At 35.9% G+C, this 13,021-nt stretch overlaps 1 protein-coding gene across 1 annotated transcript in view; it reads left to right on the top strand.

Annotated features, from left to right (window-relative positions):
- LOC140162981 (E3 ubiquitin-protein ligase rnf213-alpha-like) overlaps positions 1-13,021 on the top strand; it is a 64,631-nt gene that overhangs the window by 18,832 nt on the left and 32,778 nt on the right. Inside the window, exons 21-41 of the mRNA XM_072186307.1 lie at positions 160-284; positions 1,045-1,113; positions 1,969-2,066; positions 2,326-2,461; positions 2,681-2,873; positions 3,298-3,544; positions 4,804-4,941; positions 5,667-5,769; positions 6,290-6,473; positions 6,570-6,744; positions 6,947-7,086; positions 8,508-8,705; positions 8,970-9,092; positions 9,453-9,594; positions 9,877-10,115; positions 10,677-10,759; positions 10,988-11,121; positions 11,325-11,417; positions 11,955-12,086; positions 12,315-12,478; positions 12,754-12,976. Coding sequence (XP_072042408.1) covers positions 160-284; positions 1,045-1,113; positions 1,969-2,066; positions 2,326-2,461; positions 2,681-2,873; positions 3,298-3,544; positions 4,804-4,941; positions 5,667-5,769; positions 6,290-6,473; positions 6,570-6,744; positions 6,947-7,086; positions 8,508-8,705; positions 8,970-9,092; positions 9,453-9,594; positions 9,877-10,115; positions 10,677-10,759; positions 10,988-11,121; positions 11,325-11,417; positions 11,955-12,086; positions 12,315-12,478; positions 12,754-12,976 — 3,139 coding nt within the window. The remainder of the gene's footprint in view (positions 1-159; positions 285-1,044; positions 1,114-1,968; positions 2,067-2,325; positions 2,462-2,680; positions 2,874-3,297; positions 3,545-4,803; positions 4,942-5,666; positions 5,770-6,289; positions 6,474-6,569; positions 6,745-6,946; positions 7,087-8,507; positions 8,706-8,969; positions 9,093-9,452; positions 9,595-9,876; positions 10,116-10,676; positions 10,760-10,987; positions 11,122-11,324; positions 11,418-11,954; positions 12,087-12,314; positions 12,479-12,753; positions 12,977-13,021) is intronic.

Here is a 13,021-nt window from a genome sequence, read left to right as displayed (position 1 = left end):
CTTATTTGCCATTAATCTACGGTCAAAACAGGGGTCAAGTCTCAAATTTGGTCATTACGACCAGATTAATGACAAACAAGCAGATACTAATTACCCAGGACCCTGGCTAACAGAAAAACACGATGGATGGGTTTGATTATTTAATTCATTGTCTTATAGTTCACTTCAGGGACAGCTCAGTCAAATATGGGACGATTACATCAATACAATGGAGCGATCCGACCTGGAGGACTGCCTGAGCCTGCAGCATGTCGGCAAAATACTTCAACAAATAGCTGATACAGGTAAGCTATAAAATGTCTTCTGACTTACCTTCATCCATCTAGGGGCTGTGATATTATACAGGTGCTATTATTAGGGAGGGGTGGGTGGAATGGATTCAAATTCCTGTGCCGACTTTATATACCAAATGTAAATAAGTATGTCATTGCAGGCTGTTTTATATTAAAAACGCTGTTATTTTTGTGTCGAATAGATGGTAAGAGGTTTTAAAACAGATTCATCAGGATTGTGAAATGAATTAAAGTTCTCAATTTTGTAGACAAATCCAAAATTTCTACTCACTCTGAAAGTTTTGTCATAACACAAAACTACGTGAGGCATCATGATACGTGAGGCATCATGGATCAGAACGAGGGGCAGCAGACGCTAAATAGCGACGAAGGGGTATATTCTCTAAATCACATAATATGTTCCGCTGTTAAGAACTATGTACCTTAGTGATGAGAAGTCTCGTGGGAAAACCGACGGATCATTTCAATACTGAAGATGTCACCCGACCTCGGTGATGAAACTGTCTAAGTGAGTAGAAATGTTGGATTTGTCCAAAGAACTGAGAACTTTATAAGGATTCCATATTTCTTGATTAAGTTTTCATTGTATAACTCAATGAAAAAAATGTGTTAAAATAAAACGTCTATGATTATGTTGCAATCCAGCGATCACGTTTTTAAATAAACGACTTGTAATATGTTAATACATAATATTTGTATTCATTATTTTTGATATGTTTGGGAAAACTTCATTTTGCTATTTTCTTTACAGACAACATTGGGAGAGCACTCCCCAACTACCTGAAAGAAGGGGAACCCAACTTGATCGTCCGATCACCTGGTAAACTTAGTCGTGTTTATTAACATCTAATTGTTATGGACAATATGTTGTTGAAATGATTATCTTCTTGTTTGTGACCGTACACGACGAATGAGCCGTAAATTCCTCCCCGATCAATTTTGTTTTATTTCGTGTTTAGAAATTATATATCATAAGCTTTAAAATGGTATATCATTTGACTTTAACCGATATCCAGAAGCGGGGTTATGGTTTGTTGAACTTTGCTCCTTCAACAAAATGGTAGCTTTTTCGTTTCTACACGTGTCTCTTTTTCCACATTGCTGGTAATAAATATCAAACAGTCATAATTTGCGGTCATTTCAAATCATCCCCAAGTCAACGACGTTCAAGAATGTCCTCTCATTGTTAATTGTTGGTTATACATACCTAGACAAAATGCAATGCTTTGTAACCCACCACTTGAACAGGATTTAGCCAAAGCAAACAAAGACTAGAGCTATTAAGAATTCTATAGACATCTAAGGTAGAAGCTTATTATCTTCTTCAACAATAGGATTATTGATTGGTTTAATAGGTGTTTGACTATCAAAATGAAATGTCGCGCCAACTTGAGGTACCGATGAATACGACCTTCATGCACATTGTACACTGTAACTCAGAATACAATTTAGGACATTTACGGCTCATTTGTGCTGTTCGGTCTCATTTGTGAATAGCTCTGGTGGCATCTAAAGTCAAACTGTAAATATACATTTAATGCTGTGCTTAAAAACGACGATTTTTCATAACTATGATGTATAGAATATTTACTACATAATATTACGGTATAATAATCTCACTTCAATTGCTATAATTATTTTTAGGTAACCCAATTTGTTTTCCTCTACAATTTAGATCATGTTATACCAACGCTGTTGTCAATCTACCAATCCGGACAACTACCACATTATGAGGAGATTTTGATGTGTTCCAGAGAAACAACATACGAACAGGTTTGTTAGATGCAAAACGTAGTACATCCAAAGACTGCCCATGGTTTGGTATTTTATAATTATTGTTATTTTAGGTAAATTACAAGGCATCAAATCGGGGAAGCACATAGCATATATATATCTATCATATATGGAAAAACAAGTGCTAATAATATGAATCATATAAAGTCATCTTACGATTTAAAATATCTTTTCTAATGTTCAGCAACTGGTAAGTTGGATAAATCCAGGTCGATAACATTTAATGTAACTGTTCTAGGTGGATATTTTCTGGCGACGAGCCCTAAGTGATAAACGTGGCAGAGTATTTTGTCTAGTACGGGCTGATCTTCTCGACTACCAAGTCAGCGTGGAAGCAGAGAAACAGTTACACCAACTGATGAGACAAAAACATGGTAAGACGCTATAAATATTTACGTGTTTTCTCATGATAATCCTATGCAATCTGACATTTTAATTACTTCTTATTTACTTCTTTTACTTCTTCTGCTATCAGTCCGTATTTCGCAATAGGGCTCTAAACCACTTCTGAGCTTTTTAACAGGTTTGGGATACGGTTTATAATTATATTCACAAGTAGAGGTAGCTACAGTTAAATTTTGTTTTGGTTTTAGGATACCGGATTGTTGTCTTGTGCAGTAGTGAACAGGACGAGTCTTCACATTTCGTCAACACCCTAAACACATATCGAAGGGACTGTCCGGAAAATGAGTCAGATAAAATACGACAATACCTGTATGACCAGTTGCAAGATGAAGTCCGAAAAACGTACAAAGGAGAGGCAGCAAGAGATATTTCGCCACATAGGTAGGAATGAAACAGTTTACTTAAAGAACTAGTAATAGAGGTTTCGGCAAATGTAGTAAATAATAAATTTGTTTAAAACCAATATTGTCTTTGAAGAGATGACTCATCATTGTAAAATTTTAAGGCAATTAAATGTATACAATAATAATTATTTTGATGAATCCTAAAAGTACACCCACGCAAAATATACATAATACATAAAATGATACATGCCCATGTTTTGATTATTATTTTAATCTTGAAAAGTTCAAAGAAACTTTTAAAACAAATTGTTTAAATCAGTCAAATCGGAAGCAGCAATTGTTGTTGATGTTGTTGTTGTTGTTAAGGGCTAAGTTGTTATTGGTTTTTTTTCTATGATTTGTCTTCATAATGGCATTTTTTAGTAAATTATTCTTAATCTTTTTCTACTACCTTGACAAAGTGCCTCGGTGGAGGTTGTTTTCTCACGAAGATCTGGGGTTGGTAAATCTCTTCAAGTTCGACGACGTACAGAAGCCCTGCGAAGAAAACTAGAAGGGAGGCAGGAAATTTTGGAACCGCTCTGCATTACCGTTCCTCTTCACGGAGCATATGTAAATGAAGACGACGTAGTAGCTATGTTGCTTCCACATCAGAGGCCTCCATGCGGTACACCAACGCGACTATTTCACATTGACGTTGCTCCAATGGTAAGTCTTGCTACAAATTACATTCCAGTATAAAAGTGGGATACATGAAACATGACTGTTGGAAATAAAGGAATATGGATTTAACTCGAATTATCATGTCTCATACCATTTGTACGAGGAGACTTTATCCAGCATGACGTATAGAAAGTGGTCAGCTGATACGTTAGAGTCATGTACCATGATGTCAAGTTGACGCTACATCCCAAAGTATTGAAGAACTTCGTCGTTGTGTCATTTTGCATGTAACACGTTACACGATATTAATAGATAGCTTCATTACATCCGGGGGGCACTCAACTTTAGAAGTGACGGGTATGTGCCTACCGGCGTCGCGACGTAGGGGCCTTTCGGTAACAAAGCATTATTTTAAAAAGGGGTCATTGGGTACAAACAAAATAAAAAGGGGTCATTGGGTATAATATTTTGAAAAAGGGGGTCATTGAGTATAAGATTTCAAAAAAGGGTCATCGGGTAGAAAATTTTGAAAAAATGGAGCAAAATTTTGAAAGTTTCGGCATAATTTTGAAAAAATGGAGCAAAATTTGAAAGTTTCGGCATTATTTTGTTGCATTTTGATGATGCTATTCTAGAAAATCTAGAAAAAAGGGGGGTCATTGGGTAACCGCAACCAAAAAAAGGGGGTCATTGGGTAGCAGCAACTAAAAAAAAAGGGGGGGGGGGTCGGGTATGACTTTAAAAAAAGGGGTCATCGGGTAGAGGCGACTTCAAAAGAGGGGGCCTTTTGACAGGCACATACCGTCACTTCCAAAGTTGATTGCCCCCCCCCCCCCGGGCATTACATGTATCAGCAATTTTTGGAAGTATTTTCCCGACATGATGAAGACTCAGGCAGGCCTCCAGATCAGATCGCTCCACTGTATTGTGTTGTTCTGTGACAACATTATCAATTGGGCTATTCCATTTAAAATCCACACTACCCCTGTGGAAGATTTCGGAAATATCTGCCACAGGGGGAGTATGAATTTCAAATAGAATGAGCGCAGTAGGCAGCTCCATTTGAATTTCATACACCCTCTGAGAAAGATTCAACCTTAATCTTCCACGGAGGGAGAGTGAGTTTCAAATGGAGCTGCTAATGTGTTCATTCCATTTGAAATTCATACTCCCCCCTGTGGAAGATATTTCCAAAATCTTCCACAGGGGTAGTGTGGATTTTAAATGGAATAGCCCATTGCTTCAGGATGCTTCCAACTCGCACAATATTATTTCAAAATAGTAACTAGATTTTGTATCTTTAGGTATGTTATGGACTAGACCACTTCCTTTTCATGCTGCTCGTTGCTGGTGGACTTTGTGATAGGAAAGGACACATCTGGCGACGCAATCCTCAAGATTTGTACATTGTTGAAATAACGCAGTTTGATGCGTCACCAAATGTAAGTACATTAATCGCAATAATATTGCAAGATGGGTACTTAGATGGAATGTGCGGGGTAGGTTTCTGGGGTTTGTTTGTTTGTTTGTTTGTTTAAACGATCGCTCCGTATGGCAAAAGGAGACACGCTTGGGTCCTGGTGGGACCAGGCTCAAACAAAATGCTCAAGCCAGGCTAAAAACCCTATATAAGCATGCTGGACTATATGGAAAGTGAAGTGAGATATATATTTGAAGACAAAGAACAAGGAAACGAAGGCCACTCCCAACAATCAAGTGAACAAGTTTTCTGTCAGCCTTTGGGTCAAGAGAAAGGAAGTGCTGAATCCAATCTCAATTTCCACTTCGGGGGTGTTGAAGTGTGTCGACGTGGTGTGTGTGTGTGGTATAACGTTGTTTGGTAAATATACTTTTTGGAGAAGGACAAGCGGGCAACTAAAAGTCTTTTATAATTTTATTCAATTTGGTGGTGATTAAAATTTCACCATACCTTGTAAACTGTTTGATTTTAGAGCGTTTAGTGTTTGTAATAAATCTTTTTTTCCACAATTCACTTATTACCATACGGAATGGTTCAGTGAAAAACAAAATCTAATTTATTTGGATTGAGCACATTTGCTTATAGTTTTGTTAAGTCATTCCTGTTACTTATTCCAACATCCACATTGTTTTACGATTTTAAATCACTTGCATAAATATAATGTACGTTTATCTATTTTGTAACTAGGACTCTGGCAATCAAACATTGCATACGCTGCTACCAAATGTGACATGCAACCCTCCCTTGAGTGTAAAAACAGAGTTTAAGAAAGTGGCTGACAAAACCAGCGGTAAGCTTAACTACTTTATATTATAGCTTAAAGGAGGATTTCATGATCCTAGCATCCTCTTTTTATGACATTTGTCAGTAGATATCCACGAAAAAAGCTTATTTCCAAAATTTCAGTTGATTCCGATTTTGCGTTTGCGAGTTATGCATGATTATGTGTATTACACTGTATTACACTGTTCCATAGACAATGTGTTGTAATTTCGTTCTGGTGCACCAGAACGAAATTCAAATTTGGCGATATTTTTGCTAAACGAATTAATCTGCAAGAAATATTTGGTACATAAACATTATGTAGCCAGAGGTATCCAGTGGTGTAAAAATCTCAACTTTTTTTTGGGAAAAGTGGGGGATGAGGCTGTGGATCACGAAATGCCCCTTTAATAAACCTAAACTGTGTAGAACAGACATGTTTTTTATTTTTTTGTTTCTAAAGATAGGTTGAATTTGCTTCTATTGATACTATTTAATCCGTTTTATTTTTAAAAAAATTCTTACTACTTTTAATTACTTATATCTAGATTGGCATCCATTGGATCCAATGGTCGACTGTAACGAATTCAGCGAGACAAACTTTCAGCTTGCGTATCAGTATCTGAGAAGGCTTGATGCAGGAGAGGACTTGGACAGCTACACGTACACGGGATCTTCTGATGCAGATATGTCACCAGACACTCTTTACTTGTTTGTTACCACCCTATTGAAGTAAGGTTTTTTTCTTCTTGACTTTTATTAGGTTTTAATATAAATTCATGTAAAAACATGGTCATGTTCATCTGTTGAATGTTATATTTATCATAGATACTGTGGTGTAGACGATCCTTCGTGGACAGAACTCAAACACTTCGCGAGATTCCTTAGTGTGCAGCTGACGGACTGTCAGAAGTCCGTTTATTGCCAACCGACTCATCAGAAAGGCTCCGGATTGAATGGATTTAAAGGATTTGTTGTGCGCTTCCTTGTCCAGATGTCACGAGTGAGAGCATATGATAATTTTTCATTTAGATTCTTATTTTGTTTTCCATTCGTATGTTCTTGGCAGACTGTATCTGTCTTTGCTAGTTAAGATCTTACTTTTGTTTAGAATATTAGCTTTTAAAGAATATATTGCGGGTTTTTTTTTATAACATTGCCCCTACAAGAGTATAATAAGATTAAACCTTTCATTAACCATCTAGGATTTTGCCACTCCATCCTTGGAGTTAAGTGAAGAAGAGGTTTTTGCAAAAGCAGATGAAGGCGACGAAGAAGGTGGGGATGGAGTTCTGGAGAGAAACAGGCAACATCTTCTTGTGATGAAACGAAAGTGGGAATCACGGTATGTGTTCGATACTTGCAATTTCCGGCAGATCCATGTTTGTTTGTTATTGCGGAATAGTAGGGGAATTGTGTAGTGTATTACCCATCAATACCCAGCAAACACAAAACGTTTTCGACATCATTCGCAAAAGGTTATAAAAGGTTGTCAGAAAACGTTTAAATGTCGGGTTATATAAAGGGTATATTAAGAGTATTCATAACCTTAAAAAACATTTTTTGATAATCTACTGCTCAGCAAACAAAAATGTTTTTCAGAAAACGTTTAAATGTCGGGTTATATAAAGGGTATAAAAGCGTTTTAATATTATTCCAAAAACATTCTAAAACATTGAAAACAACAAAAACATTGAAAACTTGATACAAAACATTCTAAACAGAATGTTATTTTGGGGTTGAAAAAATATTTTGCGAAAAATGTTTGCCCAAAATATTTTCAATAACGTTTTAAAAACGTTTTCATGACCTTTATATAACCTGACATTTAAATGTTATTAAAAGGTTTTGAAAAAAACATTTTAAGAACATTTATTTAAGTATTGACACAATATTTGGCAAAAATGTTTGCAAAAAATAGTTTACAATAACATTTTTGAAAACATTTAAAAATATTGTTGTAGTGTGTTTTCATACAAAACGTTTTAAAACGTTATCATGACCTTTATATAACCCGACATTTTAATGTTAATAAAACGTTTTTACCTAAACCAAAAGCCAAAATATAACTTATTTAAAACGTTTATAAAACGTTTTTGTGTTTGCTGGGTAATGACCAATCATATAGTCGTGAGAATGAGATACACGAATGATGTAATGTTCTAAAAAGCCTAAAATCCATGCATGGGTTGGTATATCAATATTAACCATTTTTTATAATGTTACGAACAAAGGAAGCAATCGCGTAAGCAAAACACCGCTCCTAACCTGATCATAATTATTATATTTGTTTTATTTATTTATTCATTTAGGCCGTATAAAATTAATGTTTTGGTTCTCGTCCAGAGGATTTTCATGAATTGATGAGGGAGGGAGGTTTTTTTTTTTTTTTTTTTTTCAATGTAAAATTAGCATTGTCAGTAGTTTTCGGTCTTCTCCAACAGTGCTCGAGGAAACGATGAGGCCCTTTTTTTTTTTTTTTCAAATGTGAGATTCTGAGGATAAACCCCTAGAGTACCACAAAAGACTTGGAAGTGATGCTTGTTCTCTAATAAACTTATTTATATGTATGAAGATTTCATAAATCATTCCAAAGTCTAAAAAATTGAAAAATCTATAAAAAAAAAAAATCTGACAAATCCCAGAAATTGAGGAGGAGGAGGGACGAGAACCAAAATATTAATTTTACACGGCCTTATCATTGTTATTATTATTATTATTATTATTATTATTATCATTATTAATATTATTATTATTATTGCTCAGCTCGCATCCATACATATTCTTTAATGAAGACAACACAACCTTTACGTTTCTTGGAGTCAATATCGGTGAACGAGGACAGTTGTTGGATACATCTTCTGAAAATGTCATCGAGGAAGGATTCATTTCAGCAGCACTTAAACGTGGATTGGAAAATCAAGGTGTCGACCTGTCTTGCGGAGACCTGAATGCCATGAAGAGGTATAAGTTTAACTTATAGCACTAAGGGAATATGAGATTTCTTTTACAACAATGCTGTACAACTGCTCTAACCAAAACAATACTCCAAATCTTTGGAATGCTAGGTTGTTCTGGGGTTTTTTTTCAATCACATGCTGTCCCTGGCAATAATGTAGTTTACACAATTGTACTATTTATGTTTACATTTAAATATTTTATGTGTGCCATTCAAGGTAATCACTTACCCATAAGTTATTTGCCTCTTTTGGCTTTTTCATATGACAGGGAGGAAAAACTTCAGAAACTTCGAATAGCTTTGGGAGTGAAAGGCGACTTCGATCCCGACAGAACTTATGAGTTAACGTCTGACAACATGCAGAAACTGCTAGCCATCAACATGAAATTTAGGTAAACGTCATTAAATTCTATATATATTGCAATCCCTAAATTATGTTGGTATGTCATATAATTATACAAAGATGATTTGTATGAATAAAGACAAAATATAATTAAAACAAATACTTGTTTAGAGTAACGACAGCTTTAGCGCAAGAATATTTTTGAAATATCCCAGACATAATTATTAAGAGTTCTGCGAAGTACTTTGCTTGCTTTTGTTACATCGTTGGTGTTATTAAAAAAAAAAAAAAAAAAAAAACACACATACACATACACATACACAAAAAAATAACACATTTAGATGTATTAAGCAATCATGATTGAAGTTCCAAAGATTCCAATTTTTCATACAAATTTTTCATTGTACAGATGTGGAATTCCTGTTGTGGTGATGGGTGAAACTGGGTGTGGTAAAACCCGCCTAATCAGCTTCCTTTGTCGACTCAAGCTCGGCAAATTTCATTCAGGCGATGAAAAAGAGAAGACACCGCAGAATATGTTACTCATGAAGGTCAGCATATGTATTTTTGAAATAAATCATAAACACTACACAGATTGTTCTATAAAAAAATTAGATGATATTGTCAACTGATAGTTTGAATAGTCAAAGCATGAATAAATTGTCAAAGCTTCGCACTTATCCCTAGGTCTAAAAGAATAGAGAATTACAGGTATAGTCCCAAGTTGCTTTCTCTATCAGAGATACGTCTTCTTATATCAGAGATGGAGTCTTGAATTCTTCCCCTTCTGCAAGTTTAATAAGCTTGTGATAAATTGATATTAATATCATCAGGTTCATGGTGGCACCACTGTTGATCACGTTATACGGAAAGTCCAACAGGCCGAAAAGATTGCTGAGGAAAACAGACGCAAATACAACATGGACACTGTGCTCTTTTTCGATGAAGCTAACACAACCGAAGCAATTGGGCTCATCAAAGAAATCATGTGTGACCGGAGAGCTCAAGGCAGACACATGGATATGGCAGAAGGTTCATTGAAGATAATAGCAGCATGCAATCCATATAGAAGGTATATAATAAACTTAGCGCCTGATTGAGATCCAAATGTTGTCTTGGAAAAGGATATTAGAAAGTCATCCCGCATATTAATATATTATGTGGGTATACACTACAGACTGTATCAAAACGTCTTCCAAATGCGATGTAGAGTCCTCCTGATATTACCATGATATATCAGTTATATGACATTAATCTGCGCATTTTGCTGATCCTATGTTGCATTTATGTATGGCAGTCATATCCATAATAACTGGAAACTGATGGGTACCAATCATTTTGACACAGCCTATATGTGATATGGTGTTCGGCACTGTATAGAAATCAACATACCATATTAAAGTCGCTTTAAAAAAGGGAGCTTTAAATGAATTCTTACAGGTACAACATGCAGCAACTTACTGTTACAATTCGTATGTTATTATATGTTGTCCAGGATGAGCTCGGAAGCATATGGGCTTTGTTGATTCAGACTTTACAAATAACATATTTTGGGATCATATTTACCAACTCTGTTAATCTTGTAATTTTACGTTCACTTGTTTTCTGAAATGATTTCCACATTTACTCTCAGACATGACGAGCAAACCGTTAAGAGACTCAAGCTGTCTGGTCTTGGCTATCGTGTAAAAGAAACAGACGTCAAGGACAAACTGGGTAATTTTTCACATATTTTTGCAAGTACATAATCAGACCACTTGTCTTAAATTTAATCTACCTCAGGCATGATATACAATGTAATAACCATAAACTCTCTAGTGGTGGTCATAACGTTTCTACATCTTTACAGTAGATTAATCTTATAGTAGGTGGAGACATCGTTAAGGTACAAGAAAGATATAGAAAATATAGGAGCATGACTGTTTTCTTCATTTTTATATTTAGGTTCTATACCATTACGAGAATTGGTATACAGAGTTCACGCCCTCCCTCCAAGTGTTAGACCTCTCGTCTGGGACTTCGGACAGCTGAGTGATGAGGTGGAGGCATTATACATCAGACAGATTGTACAGAGATATGTAAGCATTACTTTTTAGTTTAGCATAAAAGTATCTTTGATGTGTTTCTGAATATTAAGATATTAAATTTTGAGATGGTCAAACATTTGCCAACCAGTTGCCTCAGGCGAGGTCACTTTCAGGCAATTTAAAACCAAGGCAATTAAACTGGCATTTGCAATATGTTTAGCTAATCATTTGATTTGCTAAATTTTCTTGTTTAGATGAATGATGAAAAGCTGAAGATATCTCCTGAGCAAGCAGATGTCATAACAGATGTGTTATCCGAGTCTCAGATGTTCATGAGAAGTCAAAAGGTAGGTCATTAAGGGAGAGCGAGTCGGCCTTGCACCACTGAGGTCCCGGGTTCAAGCTCCGGCCGTGCCCGGCGCCCAAGGACTCTATTCGCATGTGGTTTAACCCGATTCCATGCACGCTCTCGCAGGTTTTCTCCTAGTTTCCTCCTGCTTTAAAAAAATCGGTGATTAGTTGTTTGGTTATCAACAAAAACTTCTTTCACCCAATGGAATTTGGGGAGCTGCACAGATAATTGGTGGACGTTACAATCGAAGTGCGGATAGGTCTGCGCCAGGTTCGGCAGCAACTGGCCTAGTGATTGGCGATCTGATTGTGATGATTCCTCATGGCAGCGACATTACAGCACTTTGAATCCTTCAAGATCTGGAAAATGGCGCTATATAAATCCGAAATTTATTTGTTATTAAATGCTGTATGTTTTGATTTTAGCATCGTAACCTTTTTAACAATATGTTCTGAATTGTTTGTAATTGTCTGTTATTTTTGATAAACATAAGTTCCAATGCCTATTACTATATAATGTTATTATTATACAGGCCGAATGCAGTTTTGTCAGTCTTCGGGATGTCGAACGAAGCTTGGAGGTTTTGACATGGTTTGAAAAGCAGCGATTCTTGAACACACTATTGGACAAGAAATTTGAAGAGCACAATAAGCAAAATGCCGAGGTAAGATAATAGTTAAAGATATTTAAAAAAAACCACACAATTAAAGAAAAGGAACAGAATGTAATAAAATTTGATATCTCAGAGTTATATAAAGCTTGGACTTCGTCATATTTCTTTTGCTATTAAAGTATGTGTTCTGAGATAAGATACCTATTTGGAGAGTTTTGTTTGGTTTTGTTTGTTGAAATTATTATTTTCTATTTGCCTTGTTGTCGTTGTGTTTTTAAGAATCTGGATCAAGTCACGAGATCACTCATACTGGCCATTGGGGTGTGCTACCATGCTAGTCTACACGAAAGCCGATCGGAATATCGAAAAACCGTATCCCAGAAATTCGTAGCTCCGTGTCGATTACTAGGTGGACCAAATCGCATCTTGGAAGAGATATCGAGGTAAACTTTGTAATTATAACATCTAGAATCACTAAGTTGAACTATGTATCTAACATAACTAGAATTTTTGAATTGAACCATTGTTCGGAAATCAATAGAGTAAGTTATGTTGAGGGGTAAAATTTTTTCATAAAATACAGCCCAAATTAGGCTAAATAAAGTACCCTATTAACACGTCGTCTTGCTAATCATGGAATTCCGGATTAATTTTATTGATACTCAACTGTCTTTCACTTAAAAATTGATGACTTATGCTGGGGACATCATTTTAACAGGTGCCAAGATGTATTTCTTATCGAAGTAGAGTTGGAACCATTCATCGCACCAAACAGCGCCCTCAAAGAAAACGTGTTCATGATGTTAGTCTGCATTGAGCTCCGGATTCCGTTGTTCTTAGTAGGCAAACCAGGTAGCTCAAAGTCGTTGGCAAAGACTATCATTTCGAAAGCTATGCAAGGCGAGGCTTCAGGATCTGAACTGTTTAGAACACTGAAGCAGGCAAGTTGTAAATACCATTAAAGAAACTATACAATCGTGCAAGTG

The sequence above is a fragment of the Amphiura filiformis genome, chromosome 10 (assembly GCF_039555335.1).
Source record: "Amphiura filiformis chromosome 10, Afil_fr2py, whole genome shotgun sequence".
NCBI classification, from domain to species: domain Eukaryota; kingdom Metazoa; phylum Echinodermata; class Ophiuroidea; order Amphilepidida; family Amphiuridae; genus Amphiura; species Amphiura filiformis.
Note: the sequence above shows the minus strand (reverse complement) of the source record. Positions and strands in the feature narration are given on the sequence as shown.